The sequence below is a fragment of the Dasypus novemcinctus genome, chromosome 21, assembly GCF_030445035.2.
Source record: "Dasypus novemcinctus isolate mDasNov1 chromosome 21, mDasNov1.1.hap2, whole genome shotgun sequence".
NCBI classification, from domain to species: Eukaryota; Metazoa; Chordata; class Mammalia; order Cingulata; family Dasypodidae; genus Dasypus; species Dasypus novemcinctus.
This window is the reverse complement of record NC_080693.1, coordinates 54,749,602-54,776,976: the sequence shown is the minus strand read 5'-3', so window position 1 is coordinate 54,776,976 and position 27,375 is coordinate 54,749,602. Positions and strand designations below refer to the sequence as shown.

Sequence of the window (27,375 nt, the reverse complement as noted above, 5' to 3'; positions counted from 1 at the left end):
GAAAGATAGGTCGAGTTTGCCAGGTGCAGAAAGGGCAGTGAGGTGCAGGGGGATGAGTGTGCCAAGTGACCTCGCAGGTGGGCCAGGGAGACACGTGCACAGCAGCTAAGGATCCAGGACAGTGTTTGGAGGTGCTCAGCCAGGACAAGCAATGCAACTCTGGACAAGGTGTGGGATCACTCGGGACCTCGGATTTCTTGCTCCAGTGAGGAGCATAACCAAAAACAGTAACATCCTCGGGCTTTGTGGTTATTATTCCAGGGCTGTGTGAAAGACGGCAAGACGGCAAACTTCAGACAGGAGGGGGTGAGCCCCCAATGCCTCAGGAAAGAGGGGATGTGGATGAACACTATGTTGGCTATCCATGCAATAGAATATTATTCAACCATAAAGAGGAACGTGCTGGTACCTGCAGCAATGTGGGTGACTTTGAAAACATTGTACTAAGTGAAAGAAGTCAAATACAAAAGGACAAATATTCTAAGTTTCCATGTATATGAAATCTCTAGAAAAGGCAAAACCATAGAGAGAGCAAGTAGATTAGCAGTTATCAGGATGTGGGAAAGGGGAAGAAGGAATTATTGCTTAATGGGTATAGAGTTTCTGTTTGCAGTGATGGAAAAGTTTTTGTAAAGGATATTGCTGATGGTAACACAAAATCGGTTAATGCCACTGAATTGTATACCTAAAAATGGTTAAAATGGCAAATGTTATGCCATATATGTTACCACTATTAAAAAAAAGTTCAGCTCTTGACACAGGAGAGAAAAAAAAAAAAAAGTTCAGCTCTTGAGAGAGAGATTGAGAGAGAGAGATGGGAGAAGGCAAAGGTGGCAAGGACTCTGCTGTGAACTCAGAGGCTCCTGCCCGGGGCCTCCTGCTTGGGAAGGGCTCTCCAGTGGCCAATTGAAAATGCCGGGCCAAAAGGGATGGTGCCTGAGACCCAAGGGTCCTGGCCCTACACTAGAGCTCTAACCAGTGGCCAGCCTGGCCAGCTCTGGCTGGAGGGCCATGGGTGGGAGCTCTGGATTGTCCTGGGCTCCCTATCTCAGGAAGGAGGACTGCCTAGGGAGCTCACCTCCCAAAAGGCCCTGAAGGGAAGTTCCAAATCTTGCCAAGCCCAGAGCCAGCCTCCCTGGTTTACTCGGTGCCTAGGACCTCCATAAGCCTTAGAGAAAGGGAGAGAAAGGAGAGGTCGAGGATGGGGTTAGGAGGATGCGAGAGCTCTGTGGAGGGCATGGCCTACAGAGGTCAGGGGAAGGGTGGCAGGAGGGTTCCCAGCTGTTCAGGCCATGGAATCCTAGACTGCAGGCCTAGCAGAGACCTCAGATGGCATCTTGTCCAGGTTGCTCAAGAAACTGAGTCCCAGAGACATCAAGGGGCTTGTCAAGGTCACATGGCATACAAAAAGCCATGCCCGGGAAGCAGATTTGGTTCAACTGATAGAGCGTCCGCCTACCATGTGGGAGGTCCAGGGTTCAAACCCAAGGCCTCCTGACCCGTATGGTGAGCTGGCCCACGCGCAATGCTGATGTGCTGAAGGAATGCTGTGCCACGCAGGGGTGTCCCCCATGTAGGGGACCCCCATGCACAAAGAGTGCGCCCTGCAAGGAGAACCGCCCCACACGAAAAAAGCGCAGCCTTCCCAGGAGTGGCACTGCACATATGGAGAGCTGATGCAACAAGATGACACAACAAAAAGAGACACAGGACGCAGTTGTGGTTCAATCAGCTGGGCTCCTGTCAACCATACAGGAGGCCCTGGGTTCACGTCCCGAACCCGGGGCCTCTTGTCCACTCTGCCCCCATCCCGACCTGTGCCCACTCAGATCTCTGAGCTGATGGCCAAAGAGACTTCCCCTTCTGGTAACTTCCTGCCTGCCCAGAGGGCCAGAAGGGGCCCGCTGCCTCTGCGATATTTTGCTGGTACCAGCCCACGCCTGCTGCTGAGTAGCCAGGGAAAGAGACATTCTCCTGAGAACGGGTGCCAGGGAAGGGATCGCTGGGGTGAACTGGGGCAGACCCTGCAGGTGGGGACAAGGTAGAGCTGGGGGGCAGGCAGCACAGGGGAGAGATGGGCCAAGGGAAGAGCTGGCCAGGGACAATTCCTTTTTAACCCCAAGAAGGAACGGTGGGTTGGCTGCTGGAACCCTGTTAGGAAAGAGAGGGTGGCTGGGGGAGTGATAGAGAGGGAAGGCAGGAGGGAGGGAGCCCCAGTGTGGCCAGCCTGGGGCATGCGGGACATGGAGGCCACTGTCCCCAACCTGTTTTACAGATGGGGAATGTGGAGTCCCAGCCTTAGGAGAAAGGTGCTAACGCGGGCTCTTCCATCCCCTGCCCTAACCAGGGTGAAGTGGAGGAAATTAAGAAATGCTAAGTCCCCATTAAAGGGGCCAGGCAATGTGCTTGATACTTCACACACCTTTCTCAATTCATGCCCAGAGGAATCGTACAAGGTAGTTACTAAGACTCTTCTGCTCTTTCTATTTTACAGATGTGAACTTCATGCACAGAGAGGGGCCCAATGGCAAGGCCAAGGTCAGGGAGCTGCAAAGCCTCAGGAAGGTGGCAGTTTAAGAGACCCCGAGGAAGGCTCATCTGAATGGTGCTGGGACCTCCTCCCTCCCTGGACACCTGGACAGATGCACTTAGGCTCTGGCAACCTGAGGGGTATCCTTCCCAATTGAGTGCACAAGTTCTTCCCATTTTACAGATGGCAAAACTGAAGCCCGGAGATGAATGTGACCTTATCAAGGATTTTATTCATAGGGAGGGGTGTTGCTGAGCCCCTCTCCATAACTCCTCTGACCCATCGAGAACTCCCGAAGTTGCGTGTGGGTAGAAGCGCGTGTGTGCCCGTTTCCCTCACCGAATGAACCGTGTCTGCTCCGGCCCCATCAGCCTCCCTATCGGGAGAAGCATCTCTCCGTCGGGGCCCAGCGGGGCACTGGGAGAGGCCGTCACTAGGACGATGGCACCTCATTGCCACCCCAAAGTCCCTCCGGGCGCCGCGGGGTCTTGGAGGCGCTGTCGCCAGCGGCCGCCACCGGAGGCCCGGGACAGGAGGCCGCGGGGGCGGGGCGGCGGCGGCTTCCAGGCGCTCCCGCCCCACCCTCCGCACCTCGGCCCCGTGGACGTCCTGTGCGGCTCCGGGGAGCTCGGCTCCAAGTTCTGGGTAAGGCGAGGGGATCAGGGGCCGCGTGGCGGGGGGCTGTGGTCAGCTGGGGACCGCCTGGTTCCCGCCCTGGTTCGGCAAGGACTGGGAAGTGCCCCTGGACGGAGGGCTCGCCCCTCACTGAGCGCCGCTCCCCTTCCCCCGCAGGCGGCGGGGACGCCAGGGAGGGGGCGACGGGTCGCCGGAGAGGGCCTGGCAGCGCTGCCCAGGGCCGGGTCCCACCGAGGCGCCCGGAACCGGTCCTGACCTGTCCTCCCTCGCCGCGTGGAGGAGCCAGGGAAAACGAGGCACGAGAAGCCCCCACTTCTCATCTCTGCCCGCCGGAATCTTCCGGGTTGAAGAAGGGGCGTTTCCCCATTAGCGATGTTCTGGTGGCCCCTTAGGCACCTGCCCCACAAACTAGGGCCATTTTCCACCTGGCTTGTCTGCTGGGAATCCCCAGGTTATCCAGAACCCCTGCTCAACCTGGTTGCAGGTCTGAGGGCAGACGACTGACTGCCCTGGCCTCAGAAGGGACAGGCAGACCCCACTCTGGGGACAAGCCCCTCTAGGTACAGGGGTGTCAGGATTGCCCCGTCCAACCCTCTCCTTTAATAGATGCGGAAAGGGAAGCGCGGAGAGGAGAGGTCTTGCTCAGAGTCAGGTGAAGGCAGCTGGATGAAGGCGGAGCTGGGGTGAAGTGGGCTTTTTGACTCTCACGCTAAATCCCTTTCTCAGGCTGCTGGCCCCGGCCACCCAGCAGAGTCCCAGCATTACACGGGTGTTTTTGAATCTTGGGGCAATGGAGAGCCTATGAAAAAAAAAAAAGGCCTTGGACTCTCTGTTCTTTAGGTCACTCAAGTGTTAATCCATGATGTGTAACTTCTTCGCCACTGTCTGTCTTGCCCAGCCCCACAGAAGTTCCCTCTGGTCACTTATTACAGCTGCCCAGCACCACCTTCGTCCCTCTACTCCTTTTCACTGCCATTTGAATCTGTCTGAGGAGGTAGCCGATGTGGCTGTGGCACGGCCATGGTATCTGGAGTGGCCAGGCAGAGGGCTTGAAAATCAAGGGGCGGCTGTGCCTAACCCTCAAATGCAAGGACCCCCTCTTCCCAGGAGGACGCTTAACCCCTTGCGCAGTGCTGTAGAGACGGGCTTCGAGGACGCTGGGGAGCTGGGGACTCAGGCGCCCGTCTCATCCCAAACTCCGAGATCCTTTGGCTCTGTCCTGTTTCCTTTCATGTAATTGTGGGATCCAAGAGCATCAGAGCTTGCGGGCTTGGAGCAGTTAGCGCAATCCTTCATTGTACATCTGGGAAAACTGAAGCCCAGGGAGGGGATGGCATTGCCAAGGTCACATGTCAATCAGTTGTGGAGCGGTGGACTGGAAAACAGGATTCTCAGGACACGGTTGCGTCTTTGCTGATGCTTGACCATGCTCCCTTGGCCCTCTGGACTCTGGACTTCTCTTTGCTGCTCAGGAGCTGGGCCGCCTCTACGGACCTGAGGGCAGTGGGAGTCAGCTCATCTGCATTAGGTCCCTGGGTGAACCCCTTCATTGAAGTCCATGACACGTGGATGTGGGGTCTCTGCAAGTGACTACCCCCCTTCCTCACCTCATTCTCCAAATACCCTCCATCATCCACACTACCCTCTTGGCTCCAGGTTGTTCCAGGCTGCATGCAGGGTGGTTGGTGGCTGGTGGGAAGGATCCCTGCTGCAAGGGTGGACCTTGTCCTCCGGGGATTTGCAGAAATGAGAGAAGGGAAGGTCTGAGGCAGAGAGGCTGGGGCCTGCACTGTGGCTCAGGTACCCAGACAACCTGGGTTGTGTGCTACTTTACATGCCATTTGCTCTGGATATTATTCATGTACTCCTGCCCTTGACTCTCATCCCTTAGGGGTGTACAGGTGACTCAGCCTGTGGGAAGTGGTTAAGGGCAGCAGAGGAAGTGCCTGAGCCAGGAGTGAAGAGGCAAGGGATAGAGGGGTAGGTGTGGGGAGGGGAGGGTGGAGAGGCCGCTTCTCCCGAGCCTTTCACTAGCCTACCCTCCCAGCCTCTGCTGCTCACCTGGCAAACGGGGACATCACCCACCTCCTACCCACCTCGTTAAGATTCTTGTGGGGAGCTAAGGAGATAGGGAAAGTGAAATGATTTTGAGGGCCCAAATAGGTCCTGATATTCCTGGAAGAGGAGGGAGGAAAAAGAGAAATGGGGTAGAGGCGGATGTTAGGACTGCAAAAGCTGGGAAAAAGGGGCTGGCAGGGCAGTTGGGTCAGGCGCGCTGTTCACTGGGAAGCAGTGACCTGATTCTGGCTGACTCCGTCTGCCTTGGCCACAGCTAACCCTGAGCAGGGGGGACCTGGGGAGACCAGTGACCCCCCCTGAACATGTGTACACCCCCCACACACACGTACCAGGCGAGTGACATATCATGTTCTTTGAATTTCAATCCCCCCATCTCTCCCTCCCACTCCCTCTCTCTTCCTCCCTCCCCCTCTCTCTCCTCCCTCTCTCCCTCCTTTACCTACTTTGAGGGAGGTTGCCAACATCTTTGAGTGCCTTGGGGTATTCTGGAAATAAATTCCAAATGGTGAACTGTGTCAACAAACTGCCCGGGGCTCAGAGATCCCTTTAGAACCAAGAAGGTGGAGGTAGAGGTATCCCTTTACTTTTCCAGGTTGCGGGCAGCCCCTTCCTGCCCAGCCCCCTGCCTGGAGGATTACTCTCTGCTCTGAGGGCTAGAGGCTGGGCAGCACCAGGTAGCAAAGGGAGTGCTTGATCTTAGGCTCCAGGGAGCTCCTGGGAGGCTGCAGTCAGCTCAGAAATTCCAAGGTCCTTGCCGTCAGCTGTCCAAAGATGGCACTGACCACCTGAGAAGCAGTGTGTTTCCTGTCATTGGGTATGTGCAAGTATATGGCTAGTGACCCACTGATGGTGATGCTGGAGAGAGTATTTAAACCAGGTAAGGAGGTGGGCACCAGCTCTGAGATTCTGTGACAACTGGGGAGAGGAGGTGTAGCAGCTGGGAGATTGTCTAGTTCCTCCTCTGCGACGTCCAGGCTCCTCTTTTCCTGGCTCTCTCCCCACTCCAGATCTCGGGTTTACCTAGCGGCACCTCTGGGCAGAGGCCCACGGGTCTCTCACGAGTCAGGCCTGTGTGGGGAAGGCACTTGCGCTGTACCCTTGACCATTTACCCACCCCAGGACAGGGACATTCCCTATGGGATTCATTCTGGATGCCGGACCCCCTGCCTTCGCAGCCCCATCTGGCTGTTTAGTCGCATCATGAAGGAAGCCGTTGTTGCTGTGAAAAGTGTGTGGGTGACACGGAGGGGAGGGGGCTGTGAGCCCAGCTCCCTTGGGAAGGACAAGGCAGGGTCCCTCGGAGGCTCCTTGCTAGACCCGATTCTGTCACTCACTAGCTGTGACCTCGGGAAGTCACTCAGCCCGTCTGGGGTCCAGCTGGGCCTCGGCGGGCTCTGGGAACCCCTTCAGGTCTAGAGTTGCCCAGTGACAGGTCCGGGAGGACGACCCTCCAGTGTGGGGGCTAAGGCCATGATGAGGGCCCTCCAGACCTCAGCGATTCCCGGAGCAGGATCGCCCAGCTTTCCTCCTAGCCCAGAGTGAGTGGGTGGTCACCAGAACGGCAGCGGCCCGGACGAGGCTCCGGTTTCAAGGTATTTTCACTCCCAAAGGACGATGTTGACGTGGAAAGCTGTGGGGAAGCTGGCAGAGGCAGGGCCTCTGAGGAGGGCAGGTCGGTGGGAGGTGGGAGCTAGCGCCACCCCCCTGAGGCAGCCAGTCCTCCCGCCAGCCAGGGCCCCTGGAATCCCCTCCTGCCAGCTCAGCTGGGGGCAGGAGAAGCGGGCACTGCGTGGCTGGCCTCAGAGCTCCTGGCCCCTGGCTGGAGGGTTTAGGCCCCTGTGGCCTCAGGTCGGCTTCTCCCCAGTCCTGCCATTCCCCATGGTCCCAGGCCTGGGTCTCGAGGGCCAGGGCCTTCAGGAAGGAAGCGAGTCAGGGAAGCGGCATCTGGGAGGGAACTGTGCCAGGCCTGCCGTCTGCTGGCCCCAGAGTGGGAAATGGCAAATTCACCACGTCTGGCGGCAGGGGCTGCACTCCTGGACCGGGCCGCCCCTCCTCCTGGGGGACTGAGGCCCGCCTGTGCCTCTGCTGGGGTGGCCGGGCCTTCCCCCCGCCTCCACCTGGAGCTAGGTCCCTGGGGTGGTGCTGAAGGGGTGGGAATGGGGCTTCTCAGACTGAATTTCTCCTTCTACCTGGATAGTCAGGTTCCTAGTCCAGTGGCTCCCAGATCCCGTCTGTTACCTGGGTGCTGGTAACCCCTTCCCCTCAAATCTGTGAGAATTGCAAAAAAGAAGAGGCTATGATGATGGCTGAAAGAGGATTTTTAATGTTTCAGGTGATCTGGACACATGTGTCCTATCCCCAGGGTGAGAGTCAAGTTGGCGCGTGTGGATGGCCATGACGGGGGGCTGGGAGCCAGCCTGCCCGGGTTCGAATCCCGGCTTCAGCCAGTGTGAACCCGGATGGGTTCCTTTCCAGCGGGAGGTCTCAGCTGGGCTGAATGCTGGATGACAAGCCTGACACACTGTTACCCAAAGCTGTTGGCTGGCCTGTGCCTTCCGGGAGGTGCAGGAGGCAGGAACTGACCCAGCAGCTGGTTATTGTCCCCAGATTCCTCCAGAGGTCGGTGGGTGCATATGCAGGTAAATGGGGAGAAGACCCTTGCCCTCTCCGCACCTCCATTTCTGCTGAGATAAGCGATCTTGCTGGTCATTCACCTTCCCGCTGACAGCCTGTGCCCTCAGAGTTGCCGCCACTGCACAGGATTAAGGACTTAACTGCTCTTTTCATGACGGGGCTTGTCCACAGGCCCAGGGCCAGGGGGCTGGGAAGCCCTGGAAGGGCCGGGCAGAGCTGGCACCCTGTGGGCCTCCACGCCACCTGCCTGCCACCTGCTCAGGCCTGCAGGGATGGCAGCCTCAGTGCCCGTGAGAGGGCATCACTGCGCAGTCCACTCTGGACGCCGGACCACCCGCCTTATCAGCCCCATCCAGTTGTTTAATCGCATTATTAAGGGAGCTGCTGTTGCTGTGGAAACTGTGTGGGCAATTGCAGGGGAGGGGGCTGTGGGCTCCCACCTCCCAGCTAGTGCGGTTCAGGGGTGGGAGGGGAGCTTTGAGAAGGGGGCATCATCCTGCCCAGCGGGTTATGCTGGGTGTCGTGGAGTCCAAGACAGGTCCTCCCCTGACCCTGCCCTCGTGCATATTACACTTAAATTCCTTGGGGTCAGAGGTCCCCTTGGGTGCCAAGGACCGTGGCCTGCAGAGGCTGGGGGCTTGGGAGGGCACCCTTCACTCATTCACTCATGCATTTGTTCTTTGATTGATTGGTTCGTTCAACAAAGAGGTGTCAGGTGCCACTTCTCAGCAGGGGTGGATACCATGGCAAACAGAACTGACAAACCTTCATGCTTTGGGAGAGGGCAGAAAAATAAGGAACATTATAAATAAGCCCATGATATAGTATGAAAGAATGTAATAAGGAAGGATTATGGGAAAATAGAATAAGATAAGAGGGATGGGGTACAGGGACAGAGTGGGAGGTGTCTTGGGTTACCAAGGCTGCTATGACGAATACCATACAGTGGATTGACTTAAAAAACAGGAATGTGTTGTCTCACAGTTCTGGAGGTTAAGAGTCGTCAAGCTATTAGCCCAGGGCTGTAGCCTTCCAGTCACCCTCTGTGGTAGGGCCATCTCTCTCTCCTTGTGTCTGTAACTCAGATTTCCATTGATTTCTGGCTTCTTCTGACTTCTGGTTCTTCTGACTTGCGGCATCCAAATTTCTTTTGCTTATGAGGGTTCCAGTCATATAGCTTAAGGCACACCTTGATTCAATTTGGCCCTATCTAAATAGGAACTCCAAAGATCCTATTCACACGAGTCCATATTAACTAATAACAGCATCTCCAAAGGTCCTATTTACAAATGGGCTCATGCCCACAGGAATGTGGATTAAGATTTGAACACGTCTTTTGTGGGGGGCATGATTCGATGCCCAACAGGTCAACCGGGGGTAACTTACAATTTTAATTAGAACGTTTGGGATAGGTCTCCATGAAAAGGTGAGGTCTGAGCAAAGACCCGCAGGCCCGAGGGCTGAGGCAGGTGGATACTGGGAGAGCACTGCTGCCTGAGGCAGGCACAGGCTCCGTGGGTTTGAGGACCACCAAGGTGGGGGGGGTCAGAGCAAGTGGTGAGGGGAGTGGGCAGTGTCTGCCTCCAAGGGCTCACGTTCCTACTCGAGGGCCAGGCCCAGGGGGCTTTCCAGGCCTGGGCACCAGTCCAGCTCCATGTCACCAGGTGGCCTGGAACCTGCCTGGAAGTGAAAGGACCCAGCTTTCTACTTCATGAAACAGGTCCAACAATACTCTTCTTATCTACCTCTGGAAGTTGTTCTGAGACAACAACCAGATAATGACCATGTAAGTGCCATGATAAAATGTCCCAACAGGCATAAAGGACATTTATCACCCTTAGGTAATAGTCACTTAACTGGCCTTTCAAGGCCACATTGGATAAAGCAAGGAAAAACCTAGACAGAGTGTTTTCCTTTAGGCGGCGAGGCTCGTGGTGGGCTTGGAGGGGTGGGAGTGGACTGCCTGAAGCCTGGGAGAGCCGGGGCAGCCTGGGACAGACTACCCGGACGGGGTCGGTGGGGCTGCCGGGCTTGCCAGCAGCGGGGGCTGCCCACACGCAGTAGAACGGACACCTGTACCCCGATCCATTCCCACAGCAGAGCAGCACACGGAAACGAGGGCTTTTCACGCACACGCAACCTCAGGGAAGACTCTCATAAGCATCACATGAAGGTCGCTGGCACAAAAGAGTAGTTACTGTGGGGTTCACTTATAGGAAGTTCCAAAAAGAGCCCATGCCATTAGGAGTCGGGAGAGCGTGCTGCTTGCAGTGGGTGGTGACTGGGGGGCCAAGAGGCGCTTGTGGACCTTAGCAATGTTTGGCTTCTCGACCGGGGTGCTGGCTCCACAGGTGAGGCAGTGTGTGAAAACTCACTGAGGTGCAACTTGATTTGGGCACTTGTCTCTCAGTAGATTATATTTGAATAAAAATGTTTTAAAGGCGGGGGGGGGGGGAGTAGGCTGGGGTGAGATGAGCCATGTCTGCACCCCTTCCTAGCCAGGGCACCGACCAGCCTGTGGTGCCTCCGGCTCTGTGCGGGCACCTCGGGAGCGCAGCGAAAGTCTGTGGGTCTTTAGCTCATGTCATTCGAGCGACTATGAAACGCAGGGCCCTGAGATGGAATATGGATGTGGTACAACCTCTGCGCCCTGGGCTTGTGTGAGGGAGGGGAGGGCGTCACGCAGCGCGGCCCTGGTCTGCCCGGTCCAGCGCCCGGCTGCCAGCGGTCCTCGCCGCGGCATCGCCGAGGGGGAGAGCGATGCTCCAGAGAGGTGGGGCTCTGGGTGGGTGCTGGCTTCGGAGGTGGACGGGTGTTCAAGCTGGAGGAGGTGGGTCCTAAGGTAGCTCCCCTCCTCTCAGAGGTGTTAGGATTTTGACCATTGGGCAAAAGAGGGAAGGGTCCATCAGGCAGAGGGTCGAGGCTGAGCAAAGCTGGAGGAGTGGGGGTCTCAGGGCAGATGCAGGGTGCAGCGAGTTTGGCTAGAGGGCAAGGGAGCCATGGGGAGGAGTGGGAGGAGGAGCCTGCGGAGGGGCCCTGAGGGCCAGCTCCGGGGCTGGGCCCTGGTTCTATGAACAGCAGGAGCCACTGAAGGGTTACGGGCACGAGGCCAGGGGCACAAAGTCGCATTTGAGGACGTCCCCTCGCAGCCGTGGGCAGGGGCACTGGAGAGCTGAGGGCTGATGGCAGGAAACTCAGAAGCAGTTAAGGAGTAAAGCAGGCTGAGAAAAGGGAGACAGGGGTGGAAACCGCTCCCCGTCCATGAAACACCTTCTTAAGAGGGGGAAACACGAGCACATGTGTAGGTAGTGAGGCAGAAGTCAGCTGGGGGTCTTGGGTGCCAGAGAAAGCTGTTTGGACCTTGTCTTATAGGCAATAAGGAGCCACTGAAGGTTTTGACAGTGGGTATAAGATTATCTTTTTTTCCGTTCATTCAACAAATATTGAATTTAACTTATTTGAGCACATTTTTTGCTGAGCATCTACTATATGCCTGATACTGTTCTAAGTACTTGGGATTCATCAGAAACTAAAATAAAGGTCCTTTCCTTCCAGGAGCTTCTATGTCAGTAGGAAGAAACGTGAGAAAGCATATAAACTGGTGAATTACCCAGCATGTTAGAAGGTGGTGAGTGCTCTAGAGAGGAGAAAACGTGGAGCAGGGTAGAGGGGCACTGGGAGTGCTGGAGGTCGGGGCGGGTGGCAGGGTCAACAGGACGGTCAGGGGAGGCTTTGGCGAGGAAGTGCCGCGTTAAGGAAGGTTCCAGGGTGTCTGAGGGAGGGGTGTTCCCAGTCGAGGGCCCAGCAAAGGCAGAGCCTGCCTGCTGCGTTCAGGAAGAATAGCAAGGCCAGGTGGCTGGAGGAAAGCAGGAGAGACGCGAGGGAGGGCACTGAGCAGTCCTAGGCCCGTGTGAGGGGTGGGGAGTGTGGATGTCCAGTGGGCCGTGGACATAGTGTCGGGGATTTGGAGAGTGGCAGGCTAGAGAGAAAACTTGGAATTTGCTGGGTATTTAGCAGACCGAGAAAGAAATCTGGGTTAGAGTAGAGAGCAGAGGGTTCAGGGGAAAAGATGCAACTGATTAATTATCTGATGCATTTGACCAGATAGAAACTAGTATAAAGAGAGGTTTTGGAGAAACCAGAACTCTCATACACTGCTGGTGGGATTGTAAAACACTTAGGAAAATAGCCTGGCAGTTCCTCAAATGGTTAAAGATAGAAGAAGTACCATATAATCCAGCAATTCTCCTAGGTAATACCTAAAAGAAATGAAAACATATGTCAATGCAAAACCTTGCACACAAATGTTTACAGTAGCATCATTCAAAGCAGCCAAAAAATGGAAACAACCCAAATGTCAATCAACTGATGAATGGATAAACAAAATGTTGTATATACATACAGTGGAATATTATTTGGCAATAAAAAATGAAGCACTGACACATATTAAAACATGGATGAAGCATGAAAGCATCATGCAAAGTGAAAGAAGATGACAAAAGATCACATATTATATGATTCCACTTATGTTAACTGTTCAGAAGAGACAAATCTATTGAGGCAAGGTCGACTGGTGGTTGCTTGGGGCTGTGGGGAGTGAGGGAGGGCTGAGCGTGATAACTAAAGGTTACAGGGTTTATTTTTGAGGTGATGAAAATGTGCTAAGACTGACTCTGATAATGGTTGCACATATCTGTGAAAATACTAAAAACCATTAAATTGGACTCTAAATGGGTGAACTGTATGACGTGAATTATATAAAAAATAAATCTATTAACAAAAAAGGTTTTCTAGTTCTGTGGGATAGTTGGGGAAGAATTAGTGATAAGTATGTAGAACACTAAACAAAAAAAATTTGAAGCAATGAACTGTAGCAAAAACAAAATTGTTGTGAACTTTGCAGTGAACAATATTTACAGTCATAAAAGTGTAAACTCTGAATATTTCCCAATAGCTGTGATATTTCTAAATTGGGAGGGTGAAGGAGGATGAGGGAGGACAAGGGAGAGAGGGGCTAAGAGATCTACAGTAGCCCCTTCCAAGGCAGGAAGAAAATAGTTATTATTAAATATTGGTAAATCAACTAATAATATTAAAAGCATATTGTTTAAAAATCTGGAAGTAGATGCCAGAAAAAAGTGACCACATTTGCAAGTTTTACATCTGGAATATGGAACTAGGCATCATGAGTGAGACAGGGCACCGTTTTTTCTTTTTTTTCCTCTGGTTTGACTTAAATTATGTGTGTGTATAACAGATAAAAATAAAAATGGTAATGTTGCAGACTGGCAATTAGAAGGTAGGTGGTTTCTCCTCAGGTTTTAGCAGCTGTTGTCTGTAGGTGGATGGGATTGTGGGGGTTTTCCGGGTTACTTGTCTATATTTTCTGAGTTTTCTATAAAGAACATCTAATGCTTTGGTAGGTCATTGGAGACAATTATCTCAGTAAAGTAAGTGTTTATTAATGAATTTACTCCCCTCCACCTCTTTCCAAAAAAGTTCTTTGAGGTAGTTAGAGTCAGAGACAAGAGGGGTTCTCGCCAGCTACCAGAGTGACCACCCAGCCCCTTTTGTCTGTAGCCAAGTGTCTTCCTGGGATGTGGGAATATCAGTGCAAAAAAAGAGGACAGTCCCACAAGTCAACAACAAAAAGACAAACAACCCAATTTAGAAATAGGCAAAGGGTTCATACAGTGGAATATTATTTAGCCCTAAAAAAGGAATGAAGTTCTGATACATGCCACAACGTGGATGAACTTTGAAGATGTCACGTTGAGTGAAATAAGCCAGATGCAAGTAGATATTGTATGATTTCACTTTTATGAACTAAATTAGAACATGCAAATTTATAGAGACATGATTACAGGTTGCTAGGGCGGTGGGGAAGAATGAGAAGGGGAGTTACTGCCAGGATAATTGATGGTGGTGATGATAACACAAATTGTGAACATCATTAAGATCACTGAATTGTGTACTTGAAAGTGGTTAAAATGGGAAATTTTATAAATTTTTAAAAATTAAATTAAACTTTAAAAAAAAAAACATCCCATGCAAACCCAGATGGTCCCTGTTTCAACCCTGAATCAACCCCTTAGCTCTGTACTGGGCTTCCCTTATAACTTACAAAGACCTCTCCATACTCCCTCGCTGCTTTGGGTCTCATGGCCACCCAGTAGGTAAGAGGGGCTGAGGATGGCTTCCCTACTTCTTACCTGCGGGAGGATGAAAGAGAAAGGAGACTCTTAAACCATGTGCATATGTTACTTTAATAAAATAAAAAGTATATATATTTTAAAAGACAGAGTGGGGACCTAGAGTGCAGAAAGCAGATCAGAGGTTGCCTGGGCCACAGGTGGTGGGAGGGGTGGACTGCCAAGGGGTACAAGAGAACTTTTGGGGTGGCAGCAATGTTCTGACAGTGGTTTCGCAGGTGTTTGCAACTGTCAAAATTCATCAAACTGTAAGCTTTAAATGGGTGCAGTTTATTGTTCTTAAATTATGCTTCAATTAGAGAGAGACTGTGAGGAATAAGGAAACAGAGCTACCCATGTGTATTAGTCAGGGTTCTCTAGGGAAACAGAATCAACAAGGGATATCTGTTGACAGTAAGAGGTTTATCAGAGTCTCTCACGCAGCCGTGGGGATGCACAAGTCCAGGTTCCGCAGGCAGGCTGCAACCAGGAGCTCCAGTGAAGATTCTTGACAAGTTCTGGGAGATGTTGGCTGTCCAAAGATGAGCTGGGAAATTCTCTCTCAATGCTGAAATCACTTCCTATTTTAAGGGATTCAACTGATGAGGTTAAGCGTCACTCATTGCTGATGGCAATCTCCCTGATTGGTGTAATTATAACCAGCTATCTATGATTTACCACTGCAGTAACATCAGTGGTGACTAAAGTCCATAAATGCCCTCGTATTACAGTTAACCCAGTGCTTGCTTGTCCAAACAACCGGGCACAATTACCTGGCCGAGTTGATACAATAGCCTAACCATCACACCGTGGAAAGCATGGCCCCCTAGAAGAGCTCACACTTGGGACAGCGCCCTCTCGCTTGCACACTTATGCTCTCTCATCCTCACACATCAACCCGGCCCCATGGTGGAGAGAGTGTCTCTCTGGCCCAGCCACCTCCCTCGGGGGTCAGCCCCATTCTCCAGGGGGCTGCACAGTCCTGATTCGCTCTCTCTCCCCCAGGACTCCAACCTGTCAGTGTATACTGACAACCCGGACCTCACCCACTGCTTCCAGAACTCCCTACTGGCCTGGACGCCCTGCATCTACCTGTGGGCCATGCTGCCCTGCTACCTGCTCTACCTGCAGCGCCACCAATGTGGTTACATCGTCCTCACTCACCTCTGCAGGCTCAAAACGGTTAGGGGCTCAGGGCTCTCCTGTGGGTGGGGTGGGGCCTGGGGTCTTCTCCTTTCAATAAGCCCCTCACTCACCACCCTCAGTGGCTGGACTGGTTTCCCAGGGCTCCCAGCCTCACCTGCCCTGCAGCTTTGGGCCAAGGCAGGCTGCCAGCTGGATCTGTAGCCAACAAGGATTCTTCCCTGCTTCAAGCAAGTTCTCCAGCAGTGTTCTCCCCACACCCTCGAGACTTCAGGCGGTGCACCTCCCAGCCCACAGGGCCAGGCTGAGACAGTCTGGTGGCTTCTAGAAAAGGCACCTCCCCAGCTGGGGTGGTTCCAACATGTGTCCTGTCCATAGGCCCTGGGTGTCCTGCTGTGGTGTGTCTCCTGGGCTGACCTCTTCTACTCCTTCCTTGGCCTGGCCGAGGGCTCGGCCCCTGCACCCATCTTCTTTGTCACCCCCCTGGTCCTGGGGGTCACCATGGTCAGTGTGGGGCCCGGAGAGCTGGGTTGGGACAGGGTCTCCAGTTGGGTTGTAGGACTATGGTTGAGGGACCTGACTGGCTTCAAGGAGAAGGGCTGGAGATCTTGGGAGTGGGAAGAGGATGGGGGTCATCCCAGAAACATCTGGCCACGTGGGGTGGAGAGGAGTGCAGGCAGAGCCCGATGGGTGTGCCCTGGCCGGGCCTCCCCTGCCCTCCCTGCGCAGCTGCTGGCCGCCCTGCTGATCCAGCTCGAGCGGCTGCGGGGGGTGCAGTCCTCAGGGGTCCTCGTCGTCTTCTGGTTCCTGTGTGTGGTCTGCGCCATCGTCCCCTTCCGCTCCAAGATTCTTTTAGTCGTGGCACAGGTGAGTGGGCCGGGGAAGTGGGGGCCCTGAGAGCTGCAGCCCCATCTTGGGGAGTGACCTCAAGGAGCAACGTCACTGCTGGATCCCAGGTCCCTCCCCTCCACCACACCCTGCCTCCCAGAGCCTCCTCTGCTGCTCAGCCTTTTTGGGTTGCTCCTCACCGACTGCTTTTCTGCAGAGAAAGGGACTGGGGAGAGGAGAGGGAGGGACCAGGGCCCCACAGGGGAACAGGGCACGGACACTGCTACTGGTGAAAGCTGCTCTGTAGCCCCCCCATGGGGGTCAGATCACGCCTCTGTAATGAACGACAGGCATGCTTGAATAGTCCTGGCTTACCCACAAGTCTCACTGTCTTACTCTTGCCCTTTCTTCCCTGGCCTTTCTCTTGATCCACTCCGGAGAAGATTGACTCCTGGTGGCGGGGGGAGGGGGGTACGGAGCAGCAGGGGTCAATCTAGCGCTTCCACGTCTCCATCTCAGGGGGAGCACAGCTCTGAGCAATTCCTCCCCCCCCAACCCCATGTGATCTTGGGCAAGTTGCTTAATCTTTCTGAGCCTCGATTTCCTCACTTGCAAAATGGGTATCATGAGAACACCTACCTGACAGGCTGTCGCCAGGTTGGATGAGTGTAGGAGCAGGGCGAGTCCTTGCTGAGCAGTGGCCCCCGTTCTGACCTTCCCCACCTCTCAGTATCCTCTGGGTGGGTGACCCCCCTGCCCTGCCTGCTGCCCCCTGGGGCTCCTGACGCCCTTTCCATTCTCCCACCCAGGGTAAAATCTCAGACCCCTTCCGCTTCACCACCTTCTACATCTACTTTGCACTGCTGCTCCTCGCCCTCACCCTGTCCTGCTTCAGGGAGAAGCCGCCGGTTTTCTCGACAGCAAATGCCAAGCCTGTGAGTTTTCCAGGAGGCCAGGGTGGCTGCAGGGTTGCCTCTAAGTGACATTCATCTGGCTGCACAGCTTACTTCTCAGCCCAGGGCTTACCAGCCACCTCCATACCTTTCAGTTCTTTCTTTTTTTTTTTTTAATTTATTTTAATTTATTTTTCTCCCCTTCCCCACCCCCCACCCCAGTTTTCTGTTCTCTGTGTTCATTCACTGCGTGGTCTTTTGTCCCCTGCTGTTGTTGTCAGTGGCACGGGAATCTGTGTCTCTTTTTGTTGCATCATCTTGTTGTGTCAGGTCTCCGTGTGTGCGGCGCCATTCCTGGGCAGGCTGCACGTTCTTTCACGCTGGGTGGCTCTCCTTATGGGTGCACTCCTTGCGTGTGGGGCTCCCCTACGCGGGGGACACCCCTGTGTGGCAGGGCACTCCTTGCGTGCATCAGCACTGCGCATGGGCCAGCTCCACACGGGTCAAGGAGGCCCGGGGTTTGAACCTTGGACCTCCCATGTGGTAGACGGACGCCCTAACCACTGGGTCAAGTCTGCTTCCCCCACCTTTCAGTTCTTTCTGAGGGGGCTACTGGGAGTAGACGTCCTTGCCACTGTCTGCAAACTGGGGCTTGGAGCAGGGAGGAATGTGGGGTCCCTGCCCTCCTCTCTTTGCTTTGAGAGGGCGGTGGGCACTCCTGATTCCCCTGTCCTGCTCTCTCTCCCTCTAGAGCCCCTGCCCAGAGGCCAGTGCCAGCTTCCTCTCCCGCCTGTCCTTCTGGTGGTTCACGGAGTGAGTGGGCTTTCCCTCCAGCCTGGCCAGAGGGAGGAGGTGAGCGGGAGGACTAGGAGCAGACCAGAGGTTCAGGGGCCTGATGAGTTGGGCCTGGATGTCTCCTACCCCATTCGTCCACCCCAGTGGGCATGGGGCAGGTGAGGGCGGGTGAGTACAGAGGCCAGGCCTGGCCCAGCTCTGAGCCCAGGCTGCAGGCCAGCCCCTGTATCTGGCTGGCCGCGGGGGACGGGCGCTGGGGGCTGGAAGGAGGTAGTAATTAGTCCTGAGCTCTTCAGTCTTGGATAAGCCTGTCGTCTCCATGACTGTCCCTCAGAGCGGCTTGAGCGGGATAATTGTGTCTGTGACCTGGGTGACAGCTCAATAACCACACTCTACTGAGGAAGCGCCCAAGGCAAGGGCCCAATGCCACAGTCCCTCGCCCTCCACCCGGTTCCCCAGCTGGCATGGGCTGAGTCACCAGGGCCTGGGGAGAAGGGGTAGAGGTAGGGAGTTCTGCTCGCTGTGGTAATAAGGGAGTCCCTCCCTTGGCCACAGCACTCTGCAGCTATGCTGCTTTGGGGCTTTGGGGGCCTGGACACTGGTCCCCAGCTCCAGGCGGCTGAACTCTGGCCCTACATGGGGCTGCCCACCCACCCTACTTCCCACCCAGGATGGCCATCCTCGGCTACCAGCGCCCCCTGCAGGAGCAGGACCTCTGGTCCCTGAAGGAGGAGGACTGCTCCCAGGCGGTGGTGCAGAGGCTGCTGGAGGCGTGGAAGAAGCAGCAGAGGCAGGCAGTGCGGTGAGCCCCTCCCGTGCCAGCATACCCCCCACCCAGCTCCTTCACAGGCCCTGGGTCTCCTGCCAGTGGAGAAACTGAGGCGGATCCACCTGGGATGATCACATTCTGGGGTCTGGGAGAAGAGCAGGTGCAGAGGGGATTTCTTGGTGGTCTCAGGACCATTAGATGAGAAACGTAGGCCTGGTTCTCCCCCGCTCTGCCCAGGGCAGGAAATGGGTGACACTTTCAGAGCACTTTCTCCATCTCAGGCAGGGTCCTAGCATGTAGGCTGACTCGTTGAAACCCTGCAGACCTTTCGGTGTAGGTTCTACGATTGCTCTGTCACAGATGAGCCCTGAGGCACAGAGCTTAGTGAGGCTCCCAAGTTCCCCCAGCTGGGGAAGGTCAAGCAGTTACCCACACCCTGCACAGCCCCAGGGGTAGATTCCAGGCCCTTTCCTCAGGAGGGGAGGGGGGCTGGGGAAGAAGGCTGAGGCCATCCCCTCCTCTCAATCCTGCCTTCTCCAGGCTGGAGGCAGGAGCTGGACAAGAAGACCCTCTGGCCAATGGGCCTTCCCATGGGCAGCCTTTGGCTGAGGACCTGGCTCTGACCAGCTCTCCATCCAAGAAAGCTGGGGCTCAGAGTCCTTTTCCTACCACTTTTGACCCCAGGATTGAATCCCCTTCCCTCCCACCCTCAGCCCGGGGCCTAGAAGTTCAAGGCTCTTTCAGCCCAGAGCTAACTGGATGACTGGCTGTTGGAGGAGCCAGAGACGTGAGGCTGGTCAGCAGTATCTTGACTGTCCTCCCCTGCTACCCCCACCTCCCAGCATTCTCTCTGGAGCTGGCCCCGGGAGGGCAGCTAGTGGGCCAGAGGCTGGGAATTGCCCCCCTTCATACACCTTCTAGGGCCTCGGGACAGTCACCTGGAGAATTCTCAGCTGGAAGGTCATTTTTCCTGTTCCCTCCCAGTTCTGAGAGCCAAGAAAGCTGCCCCACCCCCACCCCCACTTCTCCCTCCTAGCCAGCCCAGCCTGGCCCCTTGGTTTCGGGGGGCCCACATGCTCATTCCTACCCACTGCTCCTTCCTCCAGAAACAAGGCTGCAGTGGCATTTGGGAAGGAAGTTTCCAGTGAGGGAGAGGTGCTGCTGGGAGGCCAGCCCAGACCCCGGAAGCCCTCCTTCTTGTGGGCCCTACTGGCCACCTTTGGCCCCAGCTTCCTCGTCAGCTCCGGTTTCAGGCTGATGCAGGACCTGCTCTCCTTCATCAATCCCCAGCTGCTCAGGTCCTGCCAGGCTCTTTCCCGCTGGAGTGATCTCTGGGGAGGGTGGCTGGCTGGCTGACGTGGGCACTGAACCCAGAGGGACGTGTCAGGGGGAGAATCCCAGACCAGAACCAGAGGGGTGATCCCCACTTTCTGTGTGACCCCTGGCAAGTCGCATCAACACTCTGTACCTCATTTTTCCCATTCAGAGTCGACTGACATTTTGCCAGATGCATATTAGGTGCGAGGCACCATGGTGGACACGTTAACAAGCATTCTCTTCAAATCCTCCCAACGCTGCTATAGGGAAGCGTCCCTAATCCCATTTTACAAACAAGGAAGTGGAAACTCAGAGAGGTGAAGTGACCTGTCCAAGGAAGGGCACAGAGCTGTTAAATATGGCTTTGGGTAACTCCAGTTACAGAACCCAGTCCATTCCACTGCCATCAGCTATCATCCATCACATGAGTAGTTTGAATACAAAGGAGCTCTCAAATCAGGGGGTGGAAAGGAGTACACCCAACGGCTGGGCCCCCAACCCCTTGCCCATTCATTCACTCATTCATTCATTCATTCATTCATTCAATAAACATTTATTGAGCCCTCCAGGGTCCTAGACACAGTGTTAGATGCTAGTGATAGAGATTAATAAAATATGGTATACTAGTCAGGCAAAGGGATGCTGATGCAAAATACCAGAAATCTGTTGGCTTTTATAAAAGGGTATTTATTTGGGGAAGAAGCTCACAGTTACCAAGCCATACAGCATAGGTTACTTCCTTCACCTAACTCGGTTGCCATGTGTTGGAGCAAGACGGCTGCTGACATCTGCAAGGGTTCAGGCTTCCTCTTCACCTTAAGGTTCCATGGTTCCAGCTTCTTCCAACATCAACTGTAGGCTGGGATAAGTCTCATCTCTCTCCTGGCGCTTGTTTCTCTCTGGCTTAGCTGCTCTTGTCTCTCCACAAGGTCAGCTATAGACTATTAGGCGAATGGCTCGTCTCTCTTTCCCAGCCTCTGCTGTGTCTAATGTAACCTTCTCTCTTTCCTCATGTATCTGCTTCTCTGTGTGTTTACTTCCAGGTTCTTCAGCATCCAAAACTCTAACTTTCCCCTGTGCCATGTCATTTCTCTGTGAGTCCCCTCCCACCAGGGGGGCTGGGACTCAACATTCTACTGGCTTGGCCCAATCAAAGTCTTCATCAGTATTTAATCAAGTAAAAGTGAAAGCTCTGAATCCAATCCAATCTAATATGCCCAGAGGAACAGACCAGTTCGCAAACATAATCCAATATCTATTTTTGGAATTCATAAACAATATCAAAATGCTATACATGGTTTTAAAGTCTTGGGGGATAACTAATGTGTAAATCAACTAAAACACAGTATGGACAAAGACATACTCAGGAGTATGGACAACTCCAGGAGGGACAAAGAAGCCAGCCTGGGAAGGATCAGGGAAGCTCACCAGCTGGGGAGGTTAAGGAAGAGTTTGGAAGGACAGATAGGTGTTAATTTTTTTTTAAGATTTATTTTTTATTTATTTCTCTCCCCTTCCCCACCCCACCCCCAGCTGTCTGCTCTCTGTGTCCATTCGCTGTGTGTTCTTCTGTGTCCGCTTGTATTCCTGTCAGCAGAACCTGGATTCTGTGTCTCATTTTGTTGTGTCATCTTGCTGCGTCAGCTCTCCATGTGTGTGGCGCCATTCCTGGACAGGCTGTGCTTTTTCCACGCTGGGCAGCTCTCCTTACGGGGCGCACTCCTTGTGTGTGGGGCTCCTGTACATGGGGGACACCCCTGCGTGGCAGGGCACTCCTTGCACACATCAGCACTGCACATGGGCCAGCTCATCATATGGGTCAGGAGGCCCTGGGTGTGAACCGTGGACCTCCTATGTGGTAGGTGGGCGCCCTATCCACTGGGCCAAATCGGATTCCCAATAGGTGTTAATTAAATGAAGTAGGGGAAAGGTCAGCCCACACAAAGCCTGAAGCAGCCTGACTCAGAAACTGCAGGTATTTCTGAATGCTGGAGAATAGGGTGACCAGGGAATCGAAGTTAGAGAGAGAGAGCTCGAGGTTTTCTCTTGAAAGCCAAGGAGATCCTTTGGAGCCAAGGAGGACGTCTGGTTTGCATTTTGGTAGGATTCCCCATTGAAAGAGCAGGGATGCAGGGCAGGGCAGCCAGGGGGAATTTGGCCAGTCAGGTCAGAGGCCAGGCCAGGATGTGATAAGGGCTCGGGGGCTTTTTGGGAGACAGGTGGGTGTCAGGGGGAGGTAGGAGGCAAGGGACCTTGGGTTCTGGCCTGGATAACTGGAGGACAATGGGTCTGTAGTGGTGAGCTCATGGGGGGAGGTGTGGCACGGGGCGAGCTGGAGAGTTGTGTCATGGCCAGGTTGAACCAGAGGTGGTGGTGGGCCTCCCTGGGAGGCTTCCCAGTGAGCTGGAGAGGGTGTTTTCAGAGGTCAGCATGTAAGTCCAGGGTCCCACATCTGTGGCTCCACTCTCTCGGCAAGCTCATGCCAAGGGAGAGGGCAGAGGGCCCCAGAAACATCCTGAAGAAGTCTGACAGGGAAGGGTTGAGCAGGGGAGACTGACTGGGAGGGAAGGCCCCAAGTGGGAAAAGAACCCTGAGCGGGACCACATGCACCAGAGCGCAGAGAACATTTCCCCAGAGAAGGTGGGGCCACCATGAGAAAAGTTGGCCAGAAAAATAGGGCCAAGGAAGGCTCCATGGAACTGTTGGGACAGGGGGACTACAGAGGGGACGGGGGCCATGGAGGTCTAGAAACTTGCTGCAAACGAAGAGGAGGCTTGGCTTTGGCCATGCGATGAAGGGAGGTTTGTCCTGACAAGGAAGAGAGACATGTCAGGGGGTGCAGTTACGTGGCTGCCAGGAGAGATGAAGATATGGGAGATGGGGAGAAAGGAGGCCTCGATAGAGCATGCTCCTGACGATGCCAGTGAGCACCAGGACTCAGGGAAGGTCGAAGGACACCTCCTCTTGTGAGACTAGAGGAAAGGAAGAGGGCAAGTTCTGAGGGGCATTTGTGGTTGGCAGGGAGCTCTCGATGGGTGGGTAAGTGGAAAGGCAGATCAGCTACTGAGAGCTGGGAGTGGGCACAGGTGAAGCGAGGGAAGTGGATTAGATCCCTGGAAGCATCACCAGCAGCTCAGGAATTGCTGATGTTGGAGAGGATGGACTTGAGGGATGAATGGTCATGTAGCAGCCTCCAGAGCCCTCCGCAGCCCAGAAGGTATAGGAAAATCAGTAAGGAGACTGAGGCACATCAATGGACACGTGGCATCTCTTCTTGCCATGAGGTTCAAGGAGGGAAGAAAGGCAGGCGAGTGATGCTGGTGGTCAGAGAGGGATGGAAGGGGCAGGCGGCAGGGTCTATGTGGATAGGGAAAGAAGGAAGGGCAGAGGGAGCAAGGCGGGGGGTCATGGGTTTCAGGCAGTCCTGGGCAGTTGGGCTGAGAGGTAGCAGGGGCAGAGTGGAGACCGAGCAGGCAAGCGGAGGGCAGCAGGAGGAGCAGCCTGGCATGCCTCTCTCCTCCCTTTGCAGCATCCTGATCAGGTTCATTTCAACCCCCTCGGCTCCTGCCTGGTGGGGCTTCCTGGTGGCCAGGCTGATGTCCACGTGCTCCATGATGCAGACCCTGACCCTGCACCAGCACTTCCACTGCGCCTTTGGGACTGGGCTGCGGCTGCACATGGGGATCATAAGTGTCCCCTACAGGAAGGTCAGCTGGAGTAGGGGCACTGGAGTGTGGGGAGGTGGGTCCTGGGGAGCCTTGGTGAGGCTCAAGGGTCTGGTCTGTCACTCTGCTGTCTACCTGCAGGCTCTAGTCATCACCAATTCTGTCAAGCGTGTGTCCACTGTGGGAGAAACTGTCAACCTCATGTCAGTGGATGCCCAGCGCTTCATGGACACTATGCAGTCCCTCAACCTGCTGTGGTCCATACCCCTGCAGATCATCCTGGCAATCTACTTCCTCTGGCAGGTGACTCATAGCCCTGGCCTCTGCCCCCTTCCTCTGACCTTGCTGCTGAAGGGACAGCAGAGGCACAGCGCTTCCCTAGTGGGGCAGGGCTGCGGGGTTGCTGGTATCTGCAACTAAGTCCTTGCTGCCTGCCCTGCAGAACTCAGGAGCAAAGGGACCTCGAGGCAGGGAGGGTGTGACTCTGGCTGTCGGTGTCTGACTGTATTTGCCTTCCTGTGTGTCTGAGTTTCTAGGTTTGCCTGTTTGTCCCTATCTGTGGTCATTAGCTAATGGCCTGACTAATTCTGCAACTGCTTGGGTCATTCTGGCTTGCTTTCTGTGTCCGCTTTTCTCTATCTGTCTGACTGCTGTTGTTTGCTTCCTGCCTGTTCTACATTTCAGGCCAATGGACCTCTGTCTGCCTGATGGGTTTTGTCTACCAACCTCACTTATCTGTCTGTCTGTCTTCTCTATCCATCTGTGCCTCCTCAGCACCTGGGTCCCTCTGTCCTGGCTGGAGTGGCTGTGATGGTCTTGATGATTCCAGTCAATGCAGCTATAGCCATGAAGATTCAGGCTTTCCAGGTGGGAGATGTTGGAGGGGGCAGGGGCCATTGAAGGGGGTGGGTGCTATTGGGGGGGTGGGCGCCTGGGGGAGGGCATGCATTGGCCAGGAAAATAGGGCCAATTTTCTTTTGTCCACGCTTATGAGCATAGATGACTACAAGCTCACTCTAGCCTCACAACCACCCCAAAATGGTTCATAACCTCATTTTGCCATTGAAGAACCAAGGCCCACAGCCTGGGCTTGAACCTGTGTCTCTCCTGTGTCTTCCCCACCATCCTAAGCCAAATGTCAATAGCCAGGCATTCAGTCCTTTATTTGCAAACAGTTATTGTTCATTGGCTTCTCAGTGCACATAGAATAAGTGACAAATGCTCTAAGACCACCCACCAGCCCCTGCTCGCCTTTCAAGCCCTCACCCCTGGTGTATAGTCAAGTTTCAGCCAGTCTGGCTGTCTGTCTGTCCTCCAATGCACCCTGCTCTGGATGCCTCTGAGCTGCCACACATGCTGTTCCCTCTGCTGGGGCTGCTCTGTACCCCACCCCCATCCCCACTTGCCTAACTCCTTCCCTTCCTGCACCTATCAGCTTAAAGGCCACTTCCTCAAGGGGCCCACCCTGATTACCTAGCCTCTGTTTCCCTGCCCGACCCCACTATTTTCTCACAGTGAGCATCTTGCTATTCCCCTTCAGAGCACGCATAATACTATATAATTAAACATTTATCGGGTCATTCCAGGCAGAGGTGATGGCCCAGGAGGAGTGAGAAGGGCTGGTGAGCCTTGGGGGATGCATGAGCCCCACGGGGAAGAGGCTGCCACCTCCTCTGCCACTGCCAGTCTTTCCACCGTGCAGGTGGAGCACATGAAGCTGCAGGACTTGCGCGTCAAGGTGATGAGTGAGATCCTGGGTGGCATCAAGGTGCTGAAGCTGTACCCCTGGGAGCCCAGCTTCTCAGAGCAGGTGGAGAGCGTGCGGCAGGGCGAGCTGCGGCTGCTGCACAAGATCACCTACCTCCATGCCTGCCTCAACCTCTCCTGGATATGCACCCCCTTCCTGGTGAGGCGCCCCGCCCAGCCTGGGGTCCTGCTGCGGGCGGGGCCAGCCCAGGCCGCTGGGGCCCCGCCCTGATGGCCTCCTCCCCCCTTCTGCCCAGGTCACCCTGATCACCCTTGGGGTGTACGTCTCTGTGAATGGGAGCAACGTGCTGGATGCCGAGAAGGTCTTTGTGTCCCTGTCCCTGTTCCACATCTTAAAGGTCCCCCTCGGCCTGCTGGCCCAGTTAGCCAACCACCTGGTCCAGGTAACGCCGGGTGGGGCTGGGGGTTCTCCTGGTGGTAAGTCAGTTGTTGGGGTCAGGCAAGGGCCACTTAAGGTCATGTCAAGGGACAATCATAGAGGTTACCAAAATCAGGGGAGGACCATTTGGGACTTTGGAGAGTTCAAATTTGAATGAGGTCATTAGGGTCAGGGGTCATTTGGGGTTAGAGGAGGTCAGTTGGGGGTCTCTGGACACCTGCGTTCTGGCGATAGCCTCCTCTTAGGAACCTGGCCCTTATTTTCAGAGAGTTGGAGCCAAGGAAATTCAGCGGTGGGTAGAGGTGGCGTGTAGGCAGCACTAGCACCTGGGCACACAAGGACCCCTGCCTGGCCCAGGAAATTGGGGATCAGCCAGGGATAGGAGGGGGTGGTGGCAGGAGAAGGGCTGTCCCCAGGGCTGACTCATACCCTCCTTTAGATCAGTGTGTCTCTAAAACAGATCCAGCATTTCCTGAGCCAAGATGAACTTGACCCCGAGTGTGTGGAAAGAAAGGCCATCTCACCAGGTCCAGAGATCCCCTCCTGGGATGCCCCAGCCCCAAACCTTATTCCAGAAAATCCTCCTTTCCAAGCTTCCTGAGTTTTCTCTTGTGACCCTTTTTCTCCTTCCTCTTTTCCTATCTACTTTAACTCCAGGGCCCACCTTCCCCCTCTCCTGGGCTCTCTGGTCTCCTCCCCTCCCCCAGGACCCCTCTCACTTCTTTCTTCCCTAGGGACACCCCCTCCCTATCCCAGGGCTTCCTGCCCCTCCATCCCCCCCAGCCCCCACTTCCCCACCCTCTCCCTTGCCCCCTCCCCCAGGGACCCTCTTGCCTAGGCTTCCAGCCCGTCCTCCCCCTTGCCCCTCCCTGCCTCCTTCCCTCTCCCCTGGGCGCCCTGACCCCTCTCCACCTTGGTCCTCCAGGCTGTGCCATCGCCATACACAGTGGCACCTTCACCTGGGCCCGGGACCTGCCCCCTACTCTGCACAGGTACCAGCTTCTCCCACTCCCTTCTCAGCTGCCTAAAGTGGCTCCCATATCACCAGCAGCTCCTGCTTCGCACTCTTTGGCCTGGATTGCAGGAAGAACCCAGGCTGGCCAGGGCGGTGTCTGGAAGCGGGGAGGCTTGGGTCTCTAGGTAGAGGGCTGGGGACTAAAAACCTGCCTCCACATCCTGATCTCTGCTCCGAATGTGCTCTTTGTCTCCTTGTGCCCAGTCTAGACATCCAGGTGCCAGGTGGGGCACTGGTGGCCGTGGTGGGGCCTGTGGGTTGTGGGAAGTCCTCCCTGGTGTCTGCCCTGCAGATGGAGATGGAGAAGCTAGAAGGCAAGGTGTATGTGAAGGTGAAAGGGGGAGGTCATGGGGCTTGGCCATTTCTGGGGTGAACTCCAAAGTACCGTTCTGTGGCCAGGGCTCCGTGGCCTATGTGCCCCAGCTGGCATGGATCCAGAATGCCACTCTTCAGGAAAACGTGCTGTTTGGGAAAGCCCTGGACCCCAAGCGCTACCAACGGACTCTGGAGGCCTGTGCCCTGCTGGTCGACTTGGACGTGCTGCCCAGCGGGGACCAAACAGCGATTGGAGAGAAGGTACAAGGACCCCCCCATCCTCGGGGAGGTGGCACATTCAACTACAGTCTTCAACCCAGCCCAGATCCATCTATTCACTCATTCATTGATTCATTCACTCACTCATGCAAGTAACATCCTGCCCAGCTCTCTGCTAAGCACTGGGGAAACAGATCCTA

General features: G+C 54.9%; 1 protein-coding gene across 1 annotated transcript in view; it reads left to right on the top strand.

The window, feature by feature from the left end:
* The first annotated feature begins 2,971 nt into the window (after positions 1-2,971).
* The window catches only part of ABCC3 (ATP binding cassette subfamily C member 3), a 47,136-nt gene continuing 22,732 nt past the window's right edge, over positions 2,972-27,375 (top strand). Inside the window, 17 exon segments of the mRNA XM_058284990.1 lie at positions 2,972-3,175; positions 15,076-15,252; positions 15,592-15,717; positions 15,943-16,080; positions 16,851-16,976; positions 17,686-17,747; positions 18,400-18,531; positions 19,605-19,796; positions 23,345-23,522; positions 23,622-23,783; positions 24,255-24,347; positions 25,183-25,386; positions 25,484-25,630; positions 26,066-26,153; positions 26,552-26,618; positions 26,846-26,972; positions 27,041-27,217. Of these exon segments, the coding sequence (XP_058140973.1) occupies positions 2,972-3,175; positions 15,076-15,252; positions 15,592-15,717; positions 15,943-16,080; positions 16,851-16,976; positions 17,686-17,747; positions 18,400-18,531; positions 19,605-19,796; positions 23,345-23,522; positions 23,622-23,783; positions 24,255-24,347; positions 25,183-25,386; positions 25,484-25,630; positions 26,066-26,153; positions 26,552-26,618; positions 26,846-26,972; positions 27,041-27,217 (2,400 nt within the window).